Below are 26358 nucleotides of genomic sequence, written 5' to 3' on the forward strand. Positions count from 1 at the left end.
ACTCCACCTTGAAACTCCTTGCCAGAGAATGTTGTGAAGGCCAAGACTATAACAGGGTTCAAAAAAGAACTAGATAAATTCATGGAGGATAGGTACATCAATGGATATTAGCCGGGATGGTGTCCCTAGCCTTTATTTGCAAGAAGCTGGGAATGGGCGACAGGATGGATCACTTAATGATTACCTGTTCTGTTCATTCCCTCTGGGGCACCTGGCATTAGCCACTGTCAGAGGACAGGATACTGGGCTAGATGGATCTTTGGTCTGACCCAGTATGGCTATTTTTATGTTATTACTTATGGAGATAGTTTTCAGGCTTCCACATATACAGTAATGCAATGGTTGAGGTGGGATTTATTACTGTATAAGTATTCAGGGGCCATATGTTGCTTGTTAGTTTTAAATTTTTAATAGGCACAAGAAGTTCTGGTAACTTTCTCACCGGTGACCTAATATCAGTGTCTGACAACAAATCAGAGGGTGTACACTGTAATTTAATGATCAAGCATAAAACTGTAGCCTTCTGATATGAAAACTCCATGAGTATTTTGATGTGATGCAGGGGTGTCTAGATTACAATGTGCCTGTCTGTAAAAGGGAAGTTTCTTTGGCTGAGCTAGTAAATAATGGTGTGTACTAGCCTTCCTTTTTGACCCAATCAACTTCTGCTAAATCAAAGCTTTTATTTGAGTTATTTATAGTCCTAATGATTTAAATTTTTTAATCTGACCAGTAGAGGTGCTATTTTATTGAGTTTGCAGATTATTTCTATCCTTATCTCTAAGAAGTGTGAACTGCCCCCTTTTTCCTCTGTGGCATATTGTCCTTGAAGGCTAATGATGACCATATAAATAACATTAAATTATTTAATGGCTGAACATTTTAGCAGAAACTTCCATTTCTTTTAGTGTGTGTACAACTGTAGATTTTTAGTGGATCTTGAGCATCACTGATTTTTCCCTTACATCCTAATCCTCCCCTTGAATTTTGAGGGCCTGGGAAAAAGCATCTCAAAGATGGTTTTCCTTTTTCTGCTTATCCTTCTCCTTGGTTTTTTGAAGGGTTTGGTGTATGCAGGAGAGAGGGACACTAAATTGCCTAATCAGTGTTCCCTAAAATTAATATTTGTGGTTTCAGTATTCCCCTCTTCTTGACCACTGAGTGTGATGCACTATGTGGTCCCATTTCAGAGGCGGCTAACCTGAAAGAGGCTGATCCAGAGTTATACTTCTGTATTTTATACACAAATTCTGATTGAAATTCTGTGTTACATACATAGCTCAGACCAGAAACAATTCCTAGAAAGGGAAATAGTTTGAGCAGTATTTGCAGTAGACTTGCCTTTAGTAGACATGGCTAAAATGCTATTTGACCATTTCCCATACTGAGCCCCCACTGGTGATCCTGTGGTTCTGAGTAGCTGATGAAGGTTTGGTTGTGCTACTGACCTTTTAAAATGAGTGGATGCACATTCTTCTCCTGCTTCTTCACTCTTCATTCACAGCCTTTGCTCTTGTTTTGTAACACAAATTCACACAAACTAGACAGCCGTAATCATCTTGATGATAACTTTCCCTTGACTTGTGTTTTTCTGGAATCATGTCTTAAACTTTCATTACTGTTTTTAAGAACTCTGGCTCTGATCCTGCTCCCATTGAAGCTAATGCCAAAATTTCCAGTCATGTCAATGGTACAGGCTCAGGCACTTTCTGTCTATAAAGCATGTTCATGTTTTCTTTGGGAAGGTGTCTACATTACATACTGAAATTTAATTGGGTGCTTTCTTCACTAACCAGAATGACTAATATGTGCCGTTTTCGAAGCATTCATTTTCTGATATTTGTAGAGGCAGCCAGTACACTTTAGCCTTGCTGCTTTTTTCAACACTTTCTTTAGTAATAAGGAAAAAACATAAGCAAACAAGATGAATAACAGATCATCCACACACTGCAAAAATGGGGGGAGGGGAAAACATTTACTATTTCAAAATCTCTTAAAGCCATTTGAAATGCTGTGAGAGCTGGCACATAATTAAGCCCCTTCATTTTCAGTTTAAACCAATTTTTATGAAAAAAATCCCGGGTTTTACAAAAAGTATTCTTCTTCCTCTCCCCGATTTTCACCCTATTTTTGTATCATTCATGTATATATAAAATAACTTGTTTTATTAGGAAAATACATATATTTCATGCAATGTATTGTATTACGATAATACAGTAGTCTGTGTATATGCAAAGCTGTGATACACACAATAAACAAACAGGCATGCACACAAGCTCTGTAGTGCATGCACATCTGAGAGTATTAATGAATCTCATGCCAACCATGTATACATTTCAAGCAGTTAGCAGATAACAACAGTTCACAGATTTGAAACACTAAAATGGGAAGAAAATGAAAATCTGTATCAGAACATGTTCTAGAACACAAGGAAGTATTCAAAAGTTAAAAAACAAAAACAGGAAAAAAGGATGAAGTTGACTGTATGCGCTGCAAATGGTGTGGCCCGATTATTAAATGTACATATTTATAGGCTAATAGTTCTAAGTCTACAACAGTAAACTGTTTGTTCAAATGAAAAGTTTATTGGGGATTAGAGATGTATTGTTTTCTTAAAGTGAGAGGTGGCATTGTGTTTTGAGTTGTTTTAGTTTTGCAGCAAACCACATTGAATTGTGTTCATCAAAGCATTAATCTACTGAATACATTTTTCCCTTGTTCTTCCACCCACCAAAATAAACCCCAATATTTACCCAGAAAAATCAATAGTTTTTGCACAAGTTTTCATCTGTTTTTGTTATTGTAGTAATAAACACTGATTAAATTCCCAGGGAAAAAATAAAAACCAAAAAGGAAGGGCCTTATACATAATATGCATTAAAAAATACTTTAGTGGTACCTACTGTGTCCTAGTTAATGGCCTTGAAAATATAGATATATAGCAGTTAGAGATGGTTTGTAAGAGAGAAGTCCTAGTGTATCCTTCCCCTGCCAATATATATTGTTCCCCAAACTAGATTTTCAGAGAACTGGTCCTTTTAAAACTAGAGTTGACAAATATTCATAGGCTTGTATATCCAGTTGCATTTGGATGCATTCAGTTTTCCATCAAAAAGCACTTGCACAGTCATTCTTAATGCATTATCAATTGTATTTTCTTTCCTATTTGTGTACACATGCAAAATTGATTGCAGTTTATTTGTGCATAGAAACTGTCATTTGTACGCACAAGTGATCGTGCACACTCAAAGGCCTGTCAGGAAATTTTTTTCTGATAAACAGAAAGTTTTTGTTGAATAATGTCACCATATTACTTATATTTATATCTTACTAAATAACCCATTGTATTTTGCTAAATGTTAACATCAAGGATGAAGAATTAAACTTCAGATATTTGTAGATGGCTATTGCCCATTCGCCACATTCCTACCACCATCTCTTGACTAAGGCATTATAGATGTAATGGTAGCCCCATGCTGCTTAAATGTTTTCATTATAAATTGCCCTTTATCAGTTGCTCATAACTTTCTCAGACTTTCCTTTTTTGGCTGAAGTTTTCCAGGTCTGGTGATTTTTTTTTTTTTAAAGAAAGAGGAGGAGGAGAAAGAATGAAGCAGTTATTTTGTTGTTTTAAAGTAAGTGCTGAGTGAAAACATTACTTTTCCTATAATATATATAAATAAAATATGTGAGAGACCTCTTGATCAGCAGTTATTCCAAACTCTATATAGAAAATTTAAATTAGGCAAGAAGATAAACCATTGACAAAGCTGATGCCTTTCAGTGGCCTGATGAAAATCTGTTTTGATTTAGCTGAGTAATGAGGGTATTAAAAAAATCAGTCTTGTACCTGCCTGGTGGTTCAACTTTAAATACTTAACACCTGGGGGGAGGGATAGCTCAGTGGTTTGAGCATTGGCCTGCTAAACCCAGGGTGTGAGTTCAATCCTTGAGGGGGCCATTTAGGGATCTGGGGCAAAAATTGGGACTGGTCCTGCTTTGAGCAGGGGGTTAGACTAGATGACCTCCTGAGGTCCCTTCCAATCCTGATATTCTATGATTAAATAACAGAAGCATAGAAATGTAAGGCTGGAAGGGACTTCAAAGTCAAGTCCAGCCTCCTGTGCCAAGGCAGGACCAAGTATGCTTAAACTGTCCCTAACAGGTGTTTGTTCAAACTGTTCTTAAAAATGTCCAATGACGAGAATTCCACAACCTCTTTTGGAAGCCTATTCCAGAGCTTATGTTAGAAAGTTTTTCCTAATATCTAACCTAAATCTCCCTTGCTGTGGATTAAGCCCGTTCGTAGCTTCAGTAGATATGGAGAACAATTGATCACTGGTCTCTTTATAACAGTCCTTTAGCACATTTGAAGACTGTTATTAGGCTTCCCCTCTGTCCCCCCCAGTCTTCTTTTCTCAAGATTAAACATTTCTGACTTTTTTAAATCTTTCCTCTTAGGTTTGGTTTGGTTGCTCTCCCGGGAGTTTGGCGCCTAAAAGCCTGGAAATCCAGATATTTACCTCCAACTTTTATCACTGATACCCAAATTTGGCCTGGAGTTAATTAAATCTTGACCCTGAAAACCATTAGAATTATAAGCATGCTGATGATTGATAGTAATAAATACAATAACTTTACTCTTTAAAAATAGATATTGTACTAACAGATGAAAGTACCATTCTAGTAGTCCACGAAAGCATTTACATTTTCCACTAACTAAAATTACTTCACTGTTATGATAAAATCCTTTGGTGTTACTGAAGAATATTGATGGTCTTCCGACAGCCTGCTCCATCCAATTGAAACTCAAGTTGGCAGTAGCTAACACTGAAAAGGATTACTTTTATTAATGGTGAGTATATTTCTAGAAGAATATAACGGAAATATGAACTTTTCCTGTCAGCATCCCCATACAGAGAAAACTAGGGACCTGGGCTTATGTAAGTCAATGGTGAAGGTCCTATTGATTTCAGTGATGCAGGATCCAGCCTCCAGGATGTTAAAAACCTACATGATGCCAATATATTTTTATTAATTAAAAGCTTCTCTTCACATCTGCCACTTTAGCCTAGAACGGCAGGATAGGACATGGAAAGCTGCAATGAAATTACTGCTCCAAATAAGGTGGATTGCAGAAAGAGAAGAATGGTGCAAAGCAGCCATTCTGAAAAGTGTCTCCCAGAAAAAAATCTTGAGGGAAGTGCTGGGCTCACAGAAGCATACACAGTTCCATGTGATGAAAATTGATATCTGCCAGAGTTTCTATTCCAAATTCAACCTGGTGTTTAGGACTTTAATGGGAGTGGAAGAAAATTAAATTTAGAACAGATGTGCAGAGTTCTGGCTTTTCTGCTGGCCCAGAATGTATTTATTCTAAGTACTGTAGGCCTGGAGGACATGCATGTAATACTCAGATGTCAGCCTGGTGCATTGGTCCAAAACAAAATACTTAAAAGGGCTTCAGAGCCTTTCCTGGATCCTGTTGTTACTAATAAATCTTCTCAGGTACAATTCAGCTCCCCTCCCCAGAGTTCATTATTTGACACAGGAATTGAAATATCTTTTTGGCAACTTCCTAATAGACTTGCCCTCGGGGGTGGGTAAATAGGGGATGCTGACAAGATTTTAGAGTGAATTTTGGGGCTAGAAATAACAAGGATGAAGCCGGAATTCTGATGATATTGTTGATTCTGTGACCTGGAAAGCTGGCAGTGATTAATATGGTGCTGCCATTGATGGATATCTAACAAAATCTCCACATTGTAATTGTGTTTTATATACAGGAGTCTCTTTAGCCCTAGGATTTAAAAATTCATCCAGCATCAAAAACCTGACATACTTGTAAATTACTATTCCCAACCCAATGTAGGAATTGATCCAGTGAGTGCAGCAGGAGCCTAGGAGTCCTGACTCCAGTCCTAGGTTGTCTTGTGACTTAACATTTTTGTGCCTCAATTTCCTAAGCCTGCCAATCTGTAAAATCAGGGATAATGCTTACACTTGAAAAGACCTTTGCAATTTTATAGCACCTTTGAGCAGATAATTATACATTTGTGTATTTTACAATTTCTGCTTTAACATAGTTCAAAACACCCATGAATAACCCTGTACGTACACGGTGATTGAAATTCGGCCGCTCAACTGGGGGTGGGGTGGGGGGGAGGTGGTGGGGGTGTGTGTAAAAACCAAACAAACCCCAGCAACAAACACACAACTCTGACACAGCATTGCTTGCTCACTGTAGGTAAAGATCACCACTCAGTAATGAACAGATTTCTTGTTGGTGGGACCAGGCTACTGTGTGGCCCAGAACTTTACTCTAATTTGCCAACACATGTCTAATATTGCAACTTCCTTTAGATAACGGGGAGATTCTCAACTCACTTTTAACTGCATGCATTATTATTTTTATAGGTTTCTAGGGGATAGATATTTTACATTAGCTTATAGGTAATCACTTTTAAAGATCATTTGAAAATGAAAAGACACTAGCATTAAGTGGGGGTGGGTGTTAAAATAACTGCAGACAGATTCTGAGCTAATTTCTATCAGTGTAACTTTGGAATATAGTATGTGCAGTTAATGGATTTTTTTTTTTTGTTTAAAGATATTCCTGGTTCTAGCCGTATGCCCCATTATAAGGATAGGGAATATTGACCCAAGCTGGCTATATTTTCTCTACTGGTAAAAAGGTAAGAATCTTAATTTGTGCCCACTGTATCATCAGTAGAGTTTCCTCATTTACACAGGTAAATGAGCTCAGAATTTGGTACTCCCCCCCCCCCAAAATCATTAAATCTTATTCACTTGGTGACCATGCAGAATACACTATTTCAGCATATTATATGGCCCAGAGTGTTTGTAGTGCATATAAACTATATTAATGCTTAAATGCTGTATCCTCTAAGGAACACTTAACAAGAATGCTAATAATGGAAAGCAAATAGCGATCAGCAACAAAAGATAACGACTCTCCCCAGGAGCAGGTTTGAATTTTAACACAGCTTCCATGACAATATATCCAAAGCTAGTGTTAAATAATTGGTTCCAGGTAATTTCATACTGCAGTATTTAAATTGCAGTACTAACAAGTGCCACGTGGATCTGAACATATGCACATTTTAGGAAAGACTATCCCAAGAGTAAATAGCTCAATCATTCTTTGCAGCTAATTGGCAAAAGGTAATATTGAGAACTGTTGTTATACCGTACTTCCTAGTTCTTTATTTCCCCTAGAGTTAAATTTAAGTGCATGATTTCTTAACCTTGTCATGACTTTTACTTAAACAATCTGCAAACAGTCTTAGTGCCAACACTTGGGAAAAGCAATTTAATGTTCTCATTGTTCATGCAGTATTTTACTACCTGTTATTACTGATTCCATTCATTATCTTATATTAGAAATAAATGGTACACTTAGGGAAAATAAATGACCAGTTATGTATTTTAGTGAAAACCAGTTAGATACTATTGAATTAGACACCTAATATAGGAATAACCATGGAAGTTGGCTTTTATCATAGCATAGCTTTGACTTCTATAGTGCCATTTCTCTCTGAGTAGCAGTGAGGGTAAGTAGAGCTAGTGCTGCAAGATGTGGAGTCTCTTCATCTTCCATTTGAAGTCATTTGTACTTTAGAGACTGAGAAATTTGAGCTACAGGGTTTAAGGTCTTAGCTAATTGGGGAAGTTACCTGGAATAGCTCGTGCTGTGGACACTCCTATTCCACACTGAGAATATGTCTACACTGCAACGAGAAATGTTAATTGGGGTTTAAAAATGACAGTGAAGATATGGCAGCTCAGCTTTTAACTTTGGCAAGCAGTTCAGGGACTAAACTTTAACTACTAACAAAAGTTAAAAGCTGAGCTGGTGTCTTCAATGCCATTTCTTAAACCCCAGTTAACAAACTCAAGAACACACTCTTTTTTTCATGCCATGTAGACAAAGTGTCCATGTGTAGTTTAGCTTAATCCACTTTTGGAACTGGATTAAGTTACAGTGCAATCTTAGTGCAGAATAAGAGTATCCAGATGGGAAGCTATTGTGGAATAGCTATTTAAATTCCCACCCATCCTATTTCACAATAGTTTCTCTATGTGACTTGCCCAGTGTAAAAGTGCAGGACAGTAACAGAATCCAGGTCTCCTGATTCTAGGTCCAGTGCTCTGTCCCATGCTGCTTTCTTCCATCCCTGCTGATGTTACTATCCAGCCATATGTTCACGTTCCATCAATTGTATTATCTGAAGCACCAAGCATGCACTTGCTCTGTGTAAAATCTGGAATTGGGAATGTTCTCGTCTTTGGCTGGCTCAGGAGGATCTGGGTTAGATTCCTGAAGGAGTTTACATGTTAAAATTAGGATGCCAGTGCCTAGAAAAATCACTGAGATTTAGAAAGCCTAAGTTATGCACCCAGGCTCCTTATACAGTGAATAAAACAGACCTCTAAAATGGGATTCACAGAAGCCCGAACATTAGGCAGCTCTCTGCCAAAGTTAGTCAGTGGGAGATACTAGGGGAGGAAGTGTCCTAAACCTGACTCTTCTCAGGGAGTACAGCACCTAATCTGCACTTGTGGGAGGTGTGTGTCTCTGCTTGGGATTCTCAGCTATTAGGCACCTAATTCTGAGGGGTATGTATTTTTTTGCAAGAGGGTAGGGGGACCTCCCTCCTAACTTTTAGCCCTGGGATTAGGAATCTCAGCTGGGATGTGGGAGCCCCTGCTTCAAGTCCTTGCCAATAAGAAGAAAGATCCCTGTTCAAACCCTGCCATCTCTTTGGGCAGACGAAGTGCGGTTTTGTTATTACTAGGGGTGCCTGATCTTGGGACTTAGGCATCCAAGTCTCTTTATGTATCTAGCCATCTGATTCTAGGACATTGCATTGAATAATTCATGTTATACATTTATGAAGCATTGTTTAAAAATTATTGAGATTGTAGTGGTCAAATACTGAACCCTGAGTTTATAGGTAAAGGTTGAAAGTCGGTGTTAGATTTCACTGGAGTTACTCCCAATGTACAGCAGTGTAAGGGAGACAGACTTAGGACCTAGGTTTTTCTAATGTTGTGGGATAAATTAATTAATTCAACACATGCCAGGACAGAATATTTAGCATAGTTCCCCAGTGTGTCTTGAAAAACCTAGTTAGTATCCAGCCAGGGGAAGAATGCACCTACACTGACTGCTGTTTCTGCCATTCATTAGTGACACCATCCAACTATGCAGTTATGCAGGTGTTCTCTTTTAAAATACAAGTACAATTCAAGACACCTACCCCAAAATAAGCTTTATTGCAAGAAAAGTTTTGTCATAGTGATACAGACCTACAAATAAAAAATATAAATCTCACAAACAGTTGATTTAAAATTTAGAAGGGTTTTCCTTCCCAAAAACCCAACAAAGTGTAACTTGTAACTAAACTTTGGTCAGCATGGCTACATGACTGAAATACACCTGGAGTCCGCATGTGCTTTGGCTGTTTCACATAATGAGGTTCTGTTCTATGACGAGTTACAGGCACCAGCTGTCAAAAAAAAAAAAAAAAAAAAAAAAAGCAGCACCATGGAGACATACATGTAACACAGAATGGTACAACATTAAAAAAATTGCTAAAGAAAACTAAATGTCATGTACAAACATCTTTCTTACAAAATAGGCTAGGATAAAATGAGGCATATGGTGTATAACTACAGTATTAATGAAAGTTCTAAAAAAAAATGATTTCAAATATATTTTCCTGGTCTGCACTGCATAATTAGTTTGCACATATGGCAGTCCTGAAACAGCTCAATCCTAGTAAATGCACCATTAATCCAAGCCAGCACCAAACAGAGTGAAACATCAGGTGTTCCCTTCAAAGGAAATACTTTTTTTTTTCCAGCTGCCTACAGTAATGCAAGTATGTAGAGCACCTTTTGTGAGAATGAGGTGTTGTGGTAGCACATGTGGTATCTTGAGGTTATCGGAAGGAAATACAGTACAGGTTGGCCTGCAATGCTAATGGTATCACAAGCAGTCAAGGTATTTTGCTACAGCGGTTGTGCCTCAGCTTCCATTATTTCATATGGCTGATATAGAATAAAGTCCTAATGACCGGCAGTGAGAGAGAATCATCTTTACAGAGACTAATGTTGTAATTCTAGTCATTTAAGACTTTTTTTTTGAATACTCAATATTTTTGAAGCGTACTTTTAAATGTCTTTTAGCGGATGGTGTCAGAGCTGAAAGAGCACTGGTAATAGCATGGAAATATTTTTTTAAAAGTATTTGGATAACTGGCACACAAACAAAAGGAAACCTTTTTCAAATCTACTGGATTTTTTTTTTAAGAATACCTCTAAAATAGCTCAAATTTATAAATCTGAAGAAAAACAAATGAGTTTCCCTTTTGTTTACATAGTTTGTAATTTCTCCATATATTACTGCATTAAAATAAATAAACATCTATATTTTTTTAATTAGCACCTATAGCAAAATACCCAAAGTGTTACAGACTGCTAACAGGAAAAAATTGTTCACATTTTTGTGCCATTTAGTGCCATGTGTTGACCTCTTGAACTTTAGTTTTAATATACTTTAAATTGAGGTTATATAAAGGATACAGTAACCATGGTTGCCCTTGTAATCAAACTTTTGACCATGGCAGAGTCAGTCATTCCTCCTGCAAGGGTCATTCTGCAGTCTTGGCAGGATGGAAAGATAGAGGTCTTTTTTTTTTTCCTTTTAAAAAATTAAGTCCAATGACTCCTTAAAGCTTTTGAAAAGTAGACATGCTCAGGTGGATAAATAGATGAACAGAAGTGATTCAAGAACTGGATTAAGTCTAGAAGAGGTGGCTAATAGAGTTCAATCCACAGTCTCATTTTGAGCACTTCTCCAAGCTCTCCTAGGAGGTAGTTGTCCTCATTGCTATCTTCCAGTTTCTTTAGCTCCTTCTTCTTGTATAGAGGAATGCTAGTGATTTCCAGTGTGTAAGTGCCAGGCACTGACTTTTTCTTAGCTGTGTGCAGGTAACTAAATCCATCCCTCTGATGGATTTGAAAGATGCCATAGTCGTTGCTGTGGGAGATGATGTAGCGGACATGGTTGGTAAGGGGCTGTATAGCTGGCATGAGTTCTAGAATGTGTTCTTTATTACCAAGCTCAGAGAAGTTCAACCTCATCTTCAAAGGAGAGTCAATGTCTAAACTTTCCAAGCTAATCTGCTCAATCTGAAGTGAAAGAGAAAAGGATAGTTGGAGAGAGAGAGACACACACACAGTCTATATTATTCCTAAAGCAATGCAAATTAATGAGTTTGATTAGTAACAGTTTAATTCCTCTCTCAAAAACTGAAGCTGTGAAAGAAGCCCTTTATAAATCCTTTCCAGCTGGGAGAACTACTCAGTTCCTCATAACACACCCTGTAAATCTTTAAGGCTTCTCACTCAGGTTTTACAGAATAATTAAAGTTACAGCCCCAAGTCCACAGACGATTCAGATTTCAAACTTGCCTCAGAGTTTACATCATTTCATGCTTGCTCCAAAGAGTCCTGGTTTAACTCTGCAGAAAAGAAACAGGAAGTATCCCACTTTCCAACCTGTTCTAAATACCTGATCATACTTCACTGTGAAAGATTATGGAAACAGACTGGAACCCTGAACTGCTATACTGGAAGTTCTTTGAACAATGTTTTCTGTATAGAAGCTTTAGTGAGAGTCTACATCCTGGCATTTGAGAAACTATGTTCAGCAGCTGACAGTGATAAGAGTAAGATAAGATAAGAGTAGTGAAAAAAAATCTGCACTACTAGCACACTGATCCTCCCAAAGGGGGAAATTTTGCTTTGATGTAACATAAATGGAGTTTGAATTTGCCCCAGTGTGTTTGATGTGAATACATATGGGGTGGGGGAGAAGATAGATTAATCTAATAGCTTTGTTATAACAAAAGGCAGGTGGTTGTTGGTGAAAACTGTTCATCTAATGAAAGAGCTATAAAAGGCTGTGACTTCTTGGGAACGTCTTTTCCTTGCTTCTCTCTTTTTGATAGATCTGTGCTTCTCAGGAAATGACTGGGGTACCCACTATTCTCATGCTGCACAGCAGAACTTTACCAGTTCAAGTCCTTCTGCATTGATAACAGTGGGAACAGGGTGCCATCAAAAAGGGTCAAATCCTATCACACTACATATTATTATGCACTGTAAACAAAGCAAATTGAGGGTGGCTGCAGGTGCTCCGACAAGTTGTTCATTGAACCTCAGGCATGGGGCTAGCCAACAAGACCCAGACAATCCCAACTTTTTTTTTTTCCAAACAAAATATGTTGTGAAAATTCCAAAGTAAATTAGGGATTTCATATAAGACTAATAGCACCAGATAACAATATGGCTTACTGCCATGTGAGAGCTATAGTAATGAGACTAGGGTACAGTGAACTAGATGAGAAATTAATGCTGTATGAGGGGATTTTTTACTTTTTTGGAAGGTGCTTGTACGTTCCACTGCTATGAATGGAACATAAATAACTGGATAGCTTGATAACCAGATGAACACATTAGATAGTAATGACTTAGGTGGTACCAAACTGTCACCAGGTAACTGTTTGTACATCATCATCAGAAGTATTAAGTCCAAGAAACCACTTTTCTCTTATAATTGTTAATGTAGCTAACTGATGCTCCCCCCCCCCAGATCTAAATGAGGACATTCATTCTCCTCTTTTTGCCACTATTTCATTGGACTCCTTAGCAAAAGCATGTTTTATCTTAGACATGCACAAAAGGCTCTCCTCTTTGCTGAGATATATAGGTAAAATTCAGATGTTTTCATTCCACATTCTACTTTCTTGTCACTAAGGCAGAGTCCACATACAACCCCTTGTACGACAGGGATGGCAGCACTAACAAGCTCTTCAGAAACTGCCATCAAAGCCAATCCATGGATCAACATTTGAACAATGCTATGCTACAGCCCTCCTCTCCGGAAGTGGTCGAGGCCACTTCTATGCTATGACCAACCTTTTGTGGACCAGAGAGTGGGAATACTAACTCCTTATGTCAGGGTTATGGTCTGGCTGAGGAGCTCCAAGGTTTGCTTATGTAAAACTTAATCACTACTACTGTATGTAAATCTAGCAGTAAAAACTTACTTTAATCGTCCATAATGCTTTTCATCTTCAATCAGAGCCCTTGTAAAAACTATGAGAAGATTTATATCCCTTGGTTGCTTTTTTTTTTTTTTAAACCAAATCAATATTTTCTTATTACTGCCTTAAAACAACATCCTGGAATACAGACAACCACTAATTTGCTGCAGGATGCTGTAAGCAGTAGGGGAAGCTCTTGAGCAGTACACACTGTAATGGGCAGTCTGTCTCCCAAACTGGCGCTACATAACCTAATAGGTGTGCTTTTTGCCCTAAGGCTTCTTGCTATCTCAGTAAAAATTGACAAAAACAAGGGAACATGCCCAAAATATATCCTGTGGTGGGAGTCAACCACTGATCCCATCTCTTCATTTCCATTTGTCAAAAATACACTAACACAGAAGGAAAGTCTCGAGCCGGATCCAGAAGTGTGGTTCTCTGGTATTGGCAATTACATCACAATATGATTTACCCTTAAACACATATACAAATAGCTCAGGTTTATAAGCTAATCATATTGTAAAAACTCGATGGCCACATAAGCCTGCACTGTTGTGACTACAGAATGCTGCACAGGATAGTCATCTGGAACTTCAAAATGACTTTGGTAATAGAACTTCACCCCTCCTTGTGTCAGCTGTGTAGTGTTTGACATACCAGGGAGTAGTTCTGATTCCAGGACAGTGTTAAGTATATATATTAGATAGTTTGTTACGGTATTCACTCACCTCCGCTTGCTCAGTTTCATTCACACTTCTTTTCCTCCTGCTGTTTTTGTTGGAGTAACCATTGATTTTGCATTCATAACATGCTTCAGGGGACAAAGCATTTTCTTCATCTACATCTCCACCCAGAGGGAGGTACTGGCCTTTGTTAAATCCCATTCCTGAGACACAATGGCTGTTGAATAGGGATGATCATATGAGTGATCCATTTCTCAAAATGTTCATAGACAGATAACGTTTTTCTTTTCACTTCAGTTTTATGTCCTCCTCATTTAGATGGGGGAAAAGCCCACGTAATCCCTTGCACTGTTACACAATAGCTCCATTTCCCCCCAGGATGTCTGTGGAATAATTTTTTTAAATTTGTCCTGTATAGTGTAACATGCTGAAAAAAGGATAGTTATCTGTTGCCAGGGACCATTATAGAGCTCCCTAATTCTCAATATACAGAACACTAATATATTACAAAGAATAGATCTCCAACAGGAAATTTGGCATCCAAAGTAAATCTTCTGACTACTATTTCAAGCTAATGAGCTATTATATTCATTTTGTATTATTCATTCTCTCTTTTTCTGCTTTGTCTTTGGGTTGATCAGTGCAATAGATATTCCTTACTAATAATTGTATAGATGTTCCTTCAAAGGAAAGATACAATTAGATGAGGAATATCCCCATACCATTTGGAAAAGTGCTCCAAATACACAATGTACTGCCACCAAAAGGGGAATGACAGCTACAGTAACTCCTTACTTAACGTTGTACTTACGCATCTCTCACTCACACACATGATGTATGTCTCTGTCTCTCTCTCTGCCATGTTCCTGAAAAATGCTACTTTAAGTGAAACAATGTTAAGTGAAAACAATGTTAAGTGAATCCAATTTCCCCATAAGAATTAATGTAAATGGGGGGGGAGAGGGTTAGGTTCCAGGGAAATTTTTTTCACCAGACAAAAGACTATTTTTTTATATTTATATACACACACACACACACAGTATAAGTTTTAAACAAACAATTTAATGTAATACTATACCCAGCAATGATGACTGTGAAGCTTGGTTGAGGTGGTGGAGTAAGAGGGTGGGATATTTCCCAGGGAATGCCTTACTGCTAAATGATGAACTAGCACTCGGCTGAGCCCTCAAGGGTTAACACATTGTTAATGTAGCCTCACACTCTACAAGGCAGCATGAATGGAGGGAGGGGAGACAACATGGCAGAGAGACAGAGACATACACCCTGTGTGTGAGTGAGAGACGTGCACTGCCCCTTTAAGTATGCTGACCCCACTCTAAGTACACTGCCCTTTTAAGTAGATCAGCAAGTTGAGACAAAAAGAAAAGGAGTACTTGTGGCACCTTATAGACTAACAAATTTATTAGAGCATAAGCTTTCGTGAGCTACAGCTCACTTCATCGGATGCATTTGGTGGAAAAAACAGAGGAGAGATTTATATACACACACACAGAGAACATGAAACAATGGGTTTATCATACACACTGTAAGGAGAGTGATCACTTAAGATAAGCCATCACCAACAGCAGGGGGGGGAAAGGAGGAAAACCTTCCGTGGTGACAAGCAGGTAGGCTAATTCCAGCAGTTAACAAGAATATCAGAGGAACAGTGGGGGGTGGGGTGGGAGGGAGAAATACCAGGGGGAAATAGTTTTACTTTGTGTAATGACTCATCCATTCCCAGTCTCTATTCAAGCCTAAGTTAATTGTATCCAGTTTGCAAATTAATTCCAATTCAGCAGTCTCTCGTTGGAGTCTGTTTTTGAAGCTTTTTTGTTGAAGTATAGCCACTCTTAGGTCTGTGATCGAGTGACCAGAGAGATTGAAGTGCACACTATCAGAGGCTCGTTCACCTGCGCATCTACCAATGTGATATATGCCATCATGTGCCAGCAATGCCCCTCTGCCATGTACATTGGCCAAACTGGACAGTCTCTACGTAAAAGAATGAATGGACACAAATCAGACGTCAAGAATTATAACATTCAAAAACCAGTTGGAGAACACTTCAATCTCTCTGGTCACTCGATCACAGACCTAAGAGTGGTCACTCTGGTCACACAGATTGACAGGGCCAGAAGAGTACCCAGAAGTCACCTACTACAGGACAGGCCCAACAAAGAAAACAACAGAACGCCACTAGCCATCACCTTCAGCCCCCAACTAAAACCCCTCCAACGCATCATCAAGGATCTACAACCTATCCTGAAGGACGAGCCATCGCTCTCTCAGATCTTGGGAGATAGACCAGTCCTTGCTTACACACAGCCCCCCAATCTGAAGCAAATACTCACCAGCAACCACACACCACACAACAGAACCACTAACCCAGGAACCTATCCTTGCAACAAAGCCCGTTGCCAACTCTGTCCACATATCTATTCAGGGGATACCATCATAGGGCCTAATCACATCAGCCACACTATCAGAGGCTCCTTCACCTGCGCATCTACCAATGTGATATATGCCATCATGTGCCAGCAATGCCCCTCTGCCATGTACATTGGCCAAACTGGACAGTCTCTACGTAAAAGAATGAATGGACACAAATCAGACGTCAAGAATTATAACATTCAAAAACCAGTTGGAGAACACTTCAATCTCTCTGGTCACTCGATCACAGACCTAAGAGTGGCTATACTTCAACAAAAAAGCTTCAAAAACAGACTCCAACGAGAGACTGCTGAATTGGAATTAATTTGCAAACTGGATACAATTAACTTAGGCTTGAATAGAGACTGGGAATGGATGAGTCATTACACAAAGTAAAACTATTTCCCCATGGTATTTCTCCCTCCCACCCCACCCCCCACTGTTCCTCTGATATTCTTGTTAACTGCTGGAATTAGCCTACCTGCTTGTCACCATGAAAGGTTTTCCTCCTTCCCCCCCCTGCTGTTGGTGATGGCTTATCTTAAGTGATCACTCTCCTTACAGTGTGTATGATAAACCCATTGTTTCATGTTCTCTGTGTGTGTGTATATAAATCTCTACTCTGTTTTTTCCACCAAATGCATCCGATGAAGTGAGCTGTAGCTCACGAAAGCTTATGCTCTAATAAATTTGTTAGTCTCTAAGGTGCCACAAGTACTCCTTTTCTTTTTGAGAATACAGACTAACACGGCTGCTACTCTGAAACCTCTGATATTCTTGTTAACTGCTGGAATTAGCCTACCTGCTTGTCACCATGAAAGGTTTTCCTCCTTTCCCCCCCCTGCTGTTGGTGATGGCTTATCTTAAGTGATCACTCTCCTTACAGTGTGTATGATAAACCCATTGTTTCATGTTCTCTGTGTGTGTGTATATAAATCTCTCCTCTGTTTTTTCCACCAAATGCATCCGATGAAGTGAGCTGTAGCTCACGAAAGCTTATGCTCTAATAAATTTGTTAGTCTATAAGGTGCCACAAGTACTCCTTTTCTTTTTGCGAATACAGACTAACACGGCTGCTACTCTGAAACAAGTTGAGACAGCAGCTGCTAGCAAGCTCCTTCCATCCTGAGCCCTATTGTGTCCCCACCTGCTCTATGGAGATGGGATAAGTGGGGGGTAGGAGCCGGGGGGAGGGAGACACCCTGACATTAGCACCCTTCTTTCCCCCCCGCACAGCAAGCAAGAGGCTCCTGGGAGCATCTCCAAGGCAGAGGGCAGGAGCAGCACAGGTGGGACAGATGAACTGCTGGTAATTGATAGCCTGCTGGGCAGCTGCCGCGCAGGGAACTGCGGGGAGCTTCCGGTCCATTCTGGTTCTGAGCCCCCACCAGCTAGCTCGAATGGGCTGCTCTCTCTGCAAGCAGTGGACAAAGCAGGTGGCTGCCAAACAACGTTATAAGGGAGCACTGCGCAACTTTAAACGAGCATGTTCTCTAATTGATCAGCAACTACTGGGATGACTTTAAGTGAGGAGTTATTGTATTACTTAATTTTGCTCATGTGCTAGATGATGCTCTTTTGCAGTGAACACACACAAACCCATACTTTTGTTTCTTATGTACCACAGACCTATAAGCAATTCCTTGTTCTTATGCACAACCTAAGTATATGGGTGGTACACAGAAGAACTATGTAGATAGGCTTGGAATTCTTTCTCCAACCCAGAGGCAGGGCACATAGCACTGGTGCAGTGTCTCCTCAGTGACTTCTGTAGCACCCGAGGCCTTCTACATGACCCTGAAAGACAGGTTAGGCCAGTGGATCTGCATGGCTCCAAACATGCTGGCCTTGAACCATCTCGTGGCTTGCCTTTGCCCCAAATCCACCTTCTTCAGGCCTACTGTAGAGACTGCCATAGGGCTGTATGGACTGTAGCATGCAGAGGTGTTGGAGGCCCTGTGTGCTCCTGCATTAGTTCGGTTGCCAACTGCGTTTTCTGCAGCCCTTGCTTTGGTAGCCATTGCTTTTTATGGTGACCACTTATTACAACGTGTTATACAATCATCATAAGTGTTGTGGAGAAAGGGTGTTTGTGAGAGGGAGGAAGAGACTCACCCTTGTCCAACTCTGTAGTATCCAGGAGGGCAGCCACAGAGATAACCACCTTCTGTGTTGGAACAGCCGTAATTGCAGGGATTTTTAGTGGAGGAACACTCATTCACATCATGGCATGCACTAGAGAACTGGTCATAAGAAAATCCAGATGGACAAGTGCACTTGTAACTTCCGAGTGTGTTGTAGCAGGAAGCGGTGCCACAAGCATTAGGGTTGGTACATTCATTTTCATCTAATAAGCAAAATAAATGATTGTTTATCCAGATGAGAAGATACCATCGTGGCAGATTGTAGTCATAAACAGCTTATGATGTCCAGGGAGGGAAAAATATTTATTGCTAGAATTTCTAATGCCCCACACAGGGTCTGGGCATGTGCCAAATGTAGTCCTTCCCAACTTGCAACTCTTACTACAAATACAAGCTGTAAGCCTCCCCTCACACCCTGACATTCAAATTAGCCCAGGCTCAGCCTCCTTCTTAGAAATTACTACACCACTGATCCATCTCTGACAGTAGCTAGGTATCAAATCCTGCAGAGGCCCTCAACTCTGTATTTTGGAAGTAATAAACTCAAATTTCCACTGAGATGTTTTCGGCCAGTTCAGGATCATGTTCTTTGCTGTTCTTTTTTTTTCTTTCCACCAACACCACATTTCCCCCTAGCATACTATTAGTGAGGATAAATCTGTTGTGGAAAAGAGTACTTTTGTGGTTTCCCCAACCCTTAAAATAAAGCCATTTGAGTTCATGCGAAGACTAAGTGCTTCACCCATAATTCTATTGCAGGACCTGGATGATCTTAACTATTTTACTCAGGAGGGGGTGGGGGATTTAGAATATTCTAAAAGAAAGAAACCAGAGCTTCTCACACACACAGAGTATTAATGGAATGGCTGTTTGGGCATCTCATCATCTTCTCTTTAATTTGTTTTGACAGGCTATAAGTAAACCCTTACGTAAAAAGAGAGCACACTGGGGGATAATCAAGTAAATTATCCTCATCTGGATTTTATGGAAACTCCCAGAAGAGACAGCAGTGTCATTCTGATCTGCCGCATGAATTGTTGTGCAAGTCACCAAATGTTCATCCATTGGATATGGAAGTTAGTCTACCTAGGTATGTATCTAGCCCAATCACTGCAATATGGGAGTGCTTCCCAAGGATTATCCTTATAAAACCTTTGGGAGGTAGGGAAAATATTAACATCCCCATTTTACAGCTGGGGAATTGAGTCACAGAGCAAATAACTGACTCACTCAAACACACAATGCAAGTCACAACCAGAAATTTCATATTCCGTGCCTTAACACACAAGGCCATATTTGCTTTTTCCTCAGTGAGAGAGAGAGATACATTGGTAGGGCAAGCTTCACATGACTCTAGAATCCTTGATCACAATTTACTTTGTATCTCACTGGAGAGAAATTAGGTGTAACAAGAATCCTGCATGAACATGTTAAAAATATGTATACAAATATACTATATTTCTGTTCATTAAAATATCCTAAACAGCACATAGTTTTAAAAATGCTTCAAGAAATTATATTTGGCACAAGTTTATTTGGTATTTTATTGCCATTTTTAGCAGAGCTGGAATGTTGCCAACAAAAGCACATTTGGTAGATTTGTAACCAGGTTGTGTTGTTTTGATATAATTAGATCTGAAATTTATATGTGGAATATCTTTCCTAATTGGGAAACTAAATCAGATATACAGCAACAAAATGAACAAGGGAGAAAAAGCTGTTTCTATAAAACAGTAAGAATTTCTCCGTGTCTGTGCAGCTGTGGTATGCAGACAAATTACTATGTAATAGAAGTTAATCTTATCGTTTACATTGAGGTGCACCACATGAAGTGATTCCATAGAAAAATAATTCTGAAATTGCAATGTGTAGGAATAATACTTGAAGTAATACTTAAGACTGTTTTAAACATCGTCATGAATTTAGCACTTTTTTGCACCTTCACTTCCCTCTGGTATATCCTGTTTTTGTAGATCTATATTAGGTCATTTTAAAGCATATGATGATATGACTCTTTACCATACTTGAGAGTCCCATTAAAATTTTTAAACTGGATTTTCAAACTATTTCCACAATAGTCAAATCATGATGTACTCAAAATGTCCACTGGAGAGACAAACATACTATTCAAAAAACAGCAGCAGAGCAATGGAAATGATTCAATTCTTCGTAAACCCCTCCCCACAAAAAAAATTTGACAAGGTCCCTTAGGCTCTAAACTTTTTGAACCTAACTGATTTCACATATGAATGGAGTGTTCATGAATAGCTACAGACTATAAATGCATCAAGAGAGGTTAAAATGAATGAGCTTTTATTGGGTTTCCCCCACTTTATTAGGTTCTTCTACTGCCTTTTGGAATCTTAAATAACTCTCCTCACTAGATACTGAAAGTTTCTCAGAGCACTTTCAAATCTAGAGTATCTAGAGTACTCATTTTTAGATCCTAGTGAATTCTCTTGAACTGAACATTGTTGCTGTCCCATTTTCTTACAGCCTTCTTGCTGTTCTGATGTCTGGCTTCGAAAAATTGAAGTTTTTGGTATTTTAAAAATCATTTTTGTTGTCATTTGTACACTAGTTTTTTAAATTTCCCATTTCTTCGTATAATGCATATCCATTCTTGTAATTTATAAAAACAATGTGAAATAATTATCAATCCTATTTTCATGCTATTTGATTCTTCTATCTACAATATACAGTAAAAGCTGTTTTATCCGGCATGCTAGGGGAATGGGAGGTGCCGGTAAGTGAAAAATGCCAGTTAACTAAGAGGGAGGGAATTTGGGTGCTGTGCTTGGATGCGGTGTGCAGTCTTGGGAAGGGAGTTTGGGGACAGGAGGCGGCTCGGGGCGCGGATTGCTGGATTCAGGGGGCGCTCACCTAAGGTGGCTCCCTGGCTGCTCCTAGATGCACAGCAGGTGGCTCTGTGTGCTGCCTCCGTCTGCAGGTGCCACTCCTGCAGCTCCCATTGTCCAAGGTTCCTAGCCAATGGGAGCTGTGGAGGCAGCATTTGGGGCAGAGCTCCGTACCTCCTCCCGGGCCCAAACTCTCTGCTGGCCCACACCAACCGGACTAAACTAGAATTTCAATGAAGATCAGAAATGATGGTTTATAGAGCTTTCCGGTTGGTGAAGTTCCAGACAAAACACCGAATACTGTAAAAATGTAAACTTTTATTATAAGTGGATACATTAAAACTAATTGAAAAACTAACAATCTGCTCAATATAAGCATTTCTGAGATCCTTTTTATCGTTTAAATTAAATGCTATAAACTTTATGCATCTTTGGTTCTTTAAAAAGTGAATTGTGTGTGACTATTGGCCTGACAGTCCTGGATGCGAATATCTTCTGTTTCTTATGAGAACAAATACAGAATGGGCTGTGGAATATGCACTGCTCTGCCAATATACTCAAACTTGAACCAAAATACTTCAAATGGCTAGAATAACTGCCTCTTTAGTGAGCTGTAGCTCACGAAAGCTTATGCTCTAATAAATTTGTTAGTCTCTAAGGTGCCACAAGTACTCCTTTTCTTTTTGCAAATACAGACTAACACGGCTGCTACTCTGAAACCTGCCTCTTTAGTAATTCACATTCAGTTCTTAACTTCTCTACTAGATTGAAAACACCAACTCATTCCCTATACCATAGATTAGTGGTTTTCAACCTGTGGTCTGCAGACCCTGGGGGTCTGCAGACTACATCTAAGAAGGGATCTGTACCTTCATACGAAATATTTGAGGGGTCCACAAATGAAAAAAGGTTGAAAACCACTGCCATAGATTACCAAACAAATGGGTATCAAATGGTAACCCTTCTGGAAATATCATATAGAATTGATTATTAGTTTTCTATAGGTCTTTTTGTAACTATCTCTTATTTTCTTTTGACATCTAGCTCTGGCATAACTTTTTTTTAATCCCTGCTGCAGGATAGTTTTTAAAAAAAGGTGACATTTGTACTCATTTCTGTAGATTGCTATAGAATTTACATTAAGCCACATTGCTTTTATCCATAGGATTTTTCCATAAGGAAAATCTCTATCATTACAAACCTTGAGATAGATATGAATCTGTGATTTTGAAGTGAAGTTGTAATTTCATCCCTCTCCACTTTTAAAAAAGTTTTTTCTCCCAAAAATATTATTGAGTGGGTACTGCTGACCTTACATTTGATCATCTTTCCTTCCCTTCTTGCCCTTAAAAGAAATATGGATCACATCATCTATTTGTCTTTGTATTTGAAAAATATGGTGTTCTATTATGTTTTTATTGTATTCTTGCTAATTCTGTTTTACAGAATCCTGAGTGCTTGGGAGGAGGGGGGAGACTCATTATGGTTAATCTTTTCTTTATTTAATTTTATTTGCTTCTATTGTTGCTATTCTATCAACTGAAAGGTTTGTACATAGTGTGGTTATCTGAGTCTGTTTAGCACTTTACAGCTATTGACTAAAGTGCTAACTCTTTCCTAGTAAGGGCTTTACAGGTCTTCCGTGGAAATTATCTTGAATTTTTGTGTCTTTCCCTCCCATTGCAAGGCAGTAAGTCAGCTGACATGATTTGATGTAACTATACCCCTCTCAACTTCGTAAGTCAGAGAGGATCTACACAAGTTTAATGTAGGTACCTCTGAACCTAAAAGATGTTCATAGGGTTTTTGAAAATCTAAGTGTTTCATCATTGTTATGTAACATCTGGGTCAAAAGGAAATCATTCTTACCCACGCACTGATTCCACTGATAATGTTGAATGTATCCTTGTGGGCACCCACATCTGTAGCCACCCAGGATGTTCTGGCAGCCATGTTGGCACCTGTGGTTTCCATCACATTCATTCACATCTGCTCCCCCGTCCAAAAAAAAAAAAAAAAGTAAAATGTGGAAGAAGAAATGGATACACAAACTGCCTACAACAAGTAAGCAAACCAACCCCACACAACTACTACACACAACTTATTTCAATAACTATAATTAAAGGACCATACTTTATCCATAGAAGATTCTTCACCCAAGCTTGAAGCTGCATCTTTAATTTGGCTCTTTACACACACTAGTAAGTTCAGATGAAGTTTATGGAACTATTTGCTTTCATAAGAGTTGCAAGACTGGGCCCATGCACGGTAACTACATATGGCGTGTTTGGTAAGTATTGGATACGTGCACAGGATCTGATACTGCAGAGTGCTGAGTGTTTCCTGGGAGGCCGATGTTCAGTACCTAGCAGGAGTAGGTTCTATAGGGCACAATCCCGATGTTCTCTTTAAGATTTGTGACTTTAGTAACTATGTTCCGTCAGATAACTATTATATCCATTAAGTGCGATTATCAAGTTATGTAATTGCTGTATAAACTATCCAATGGCTTGAAAAACATTGAATGCGCGTAGGACAAATTGCAGGGTTTTCAATGTCCCATGGAGTCCAGGAGCTCCATAAAATTTTGAGACGTGCCTACATGATTTGGGAGTCTGTCCCATTTTTCAAAAGTGAGTCAGGAACATAGGCTCTTAAGTCACTTGGGTGCTTTTTGGAAATGTTACCCTTATGACCATTGTGTGCATCTAGGATGCAAATCCACTTTTTTTTTTTATTGCAAACAGGCAAGAAGCTCTTAATGAAAGCTGCGTCAGTGTGTTATGTTCCAATATGCTGTCTGAATTGAAAACAAAGCCTTTGAACATAGTAATGCATCTGGGATGTTTTGCTTCAATAGAGGGGAACCTACGAGTGGCAGTTGTGAGCGAAGTGTGCAGGAATTTGCAGGACTGCTTGCAGACTTCCACAAACTCTGTAGAACTAGATTTAGAATCATTAAATAATATTATCAGAACTTCCTCCAGAACGGGGACTACGTGCCAAGACTTCTCTAGGCTGCCAGTCACAAGAGGACATACATCCAGTTTCCAATAATTTGCTTTGCAAGGACTTTTTGTTGTTGTTGCTAGCCTGAAAGGCACTTAGAAATACAAACATGTAAAATAAGCAGAGAGGTCAACTAATTTGTTTATCTATACGCAGTGAGGAAAGCCAAATTAAAAGGTTCCAGGGCTATGTGTGAAGAAAGGTGAAGAGGATTGCCATAAGGGAAAAGAGAAGGCAAGAAAACACTTCTGTATGAAAGGTTTCAGAGTAGCAGCCATGTTAGTCTGTGTTCGCAAAAAGAAAAGGAGTACTTGTGGCACCTTAGAGACTAACAAATTTATCTGAGCATAAGCTTTCATGAGCTACAACTCACTTCATCGGATCCACTGAATGCATCCGATGAAGTGAGCTGTAGCTCACGAAAGCTTATGCTCAAATAAATTAAGGTGCCACAAGTACTCCTTTTCTTTCTGTATGAAAGTCTCCTATTTTAAAAAATATGCATATTAATTAAAAGTTTCACCTAACAGCAAGTTGTAAGCAGCCTAATGAATATCGGGAAAAGTATACTGTGTTCACTAGAATATCAAACTCCCAACTATATTTCTCTATCTTGTAATTGGAAATGTAATTTACTACTCGTGATCTCCAAAAATTTGAGGCAGACTTGCAGTGCTTGAAACTCAAATATTGTTTGTGGTGATTGACACTGCAGTCTTTTAATTGCTCTAGCTTTTGTGTATTACACTGTAAAAAAAACTCCAACATTGTGTAAGTAAATGGTTAGCATCATATTCACTATGAGCAAAAGAGAGCACTCACATGGTATTTATCTTGTAGAAAAAAGGGATGAAACATTGGTTTAGAACACCTTAACATGTTTATGTCTGACTCTTCCTATTCCAGCCATTTATGAACAGTTACTGGGAAAACACTTTTTATCATATTCTAAAAAGTTGCTTTATTTTATTGTCACACATTTCAAGCTAAAATCCTACCCCTGGGGCCATGCATATTCTAAGATTCCTGTGGAAAATTGCTTCAAAATCCCAATTTTCATATAAAAGAGAGTGTTTCTAGTGCTTACGGTTGTGAAGATTATAATCTGTTCTTTTTTTTTTTTTTTTTTTTTTTTAAAGATTTACTGATGCAGTGTCACCTGCCTGAGCCTGGTAAGAGCCTAAAATAATAGCCATGGAATTTGGCTTGTTTCCAAGATACCAGAGAATTCAGCATTTCTGCCGTGGAACTTTTCACTTTACTGCCATCAGGCACCAGTACTCTCTGTTTGTGCTGCCCTGTTGGGATCTGGCTGCAGCTGCCACCTATACTCTAATTTTCCTACAAAGGAACTGTTTTTCAGTTAGAGCTTGTCAGAAAATTGTTTTCCATTTGGAATGGGGATGGCAAGTTGAAATATCATATTTTTGGGAAGAGAAAATTGGAAAAAATGTTGGTTTGGGTCAACTGAAACTTTGAATTTAAACCATTTACAAAAATTACTCTAATTTGAAACAGAAATGTTTCCATTTAAAAATGTCAAAATGTGTTGTTTTGACAATTTCCAAACTGAACATTTGTTGAGTTGCAAAATTGGTTAAAACCAAAATTTTTCTGTTAAATATTTACACTGCTCCATGGAGCCAGAACTGGAGTCCAGCTTGCTCCCAGGAGTATAGGCAAGCAGTTAGGCTGCCTGAAAAAAAATGTGTAGTAACTGAGAAGATAAATTGCTCCCCACTTCCTTGGTGCACATGAAAGGAAGGGCTGGGAAACTGGTTCTGAGCTGGGCTGCCTGGATAACATTAGAGCTGAGACTAAGGGAGTAAAGCTGCGCTGCCAGGAGAGCAAAACTTTAAACCTTAGCTTCAGAAATAATTGGTATACATGTCTTCTGAATATTTTCAATGATGAGCTAAACTGGGTATGTTTGCAGGTGTGGGGGGGCAGGAATGAAGGGTATTTTATGGAGATAGTATACATTACTGTTGCAATGGAATGTGGGGGCTGCAGCTGAGAAGTTTAGTTCTTATTTTGTTGCAGAGTACTCAGGGTTCTGCTTATGCTACTACTTGCAAATTGAACTGTGAGT

General features: G+C 39.0%; 1 protein-coding gene across 1 annotated transcript in view; it reads right to left on the reverse strand.

The window, feature by feature from the left end:
- Window positions 1–9281: 9281 nt before the first annotated feature.
- Window positions 9282–26358, reverse strand: part of FBN2 (fibrillin 2) — a 247169-nt gene continuing 230092 nt past the window's right edge. The window contains exons 62-65 of the mRNA XM_038402837.2: window positions 23127–23246; window positions 18371–18602; window positions 13868–14039; window positions 9282–11220 (exon numbers count right to left, since the gene is read on the reverse strand). Coding sequence (XP_038258765.1) covers window positions 10846–11220; window positions 13868–14039; window positions 18371–18602; window positions 23127–23246 — 899 coding nt within the window. The 3' untranslated portion in view covers window positions 9282–10845. The remainder of the gene's footprint in view (window positions 11221–13867; window positions 14040–18370; window positions 18603–23126; window positions 23247–26358) is intronic.

The sequence above is a fragment of the Dermochelys coriacea genome, chromosome 5 (assembly GCF_009764565.3).
Source record: "Dermochelys coriacea isolate rDerCor1 chromosome 5, rDerCor1.pri.v4, whole genome shotgun sequence".
Lineage (NCBI taxonomy): Eukaryota > Metazoa > Chordata > Testudines > Dermochelyidae > Dermochelys > Dermochelys coriacea.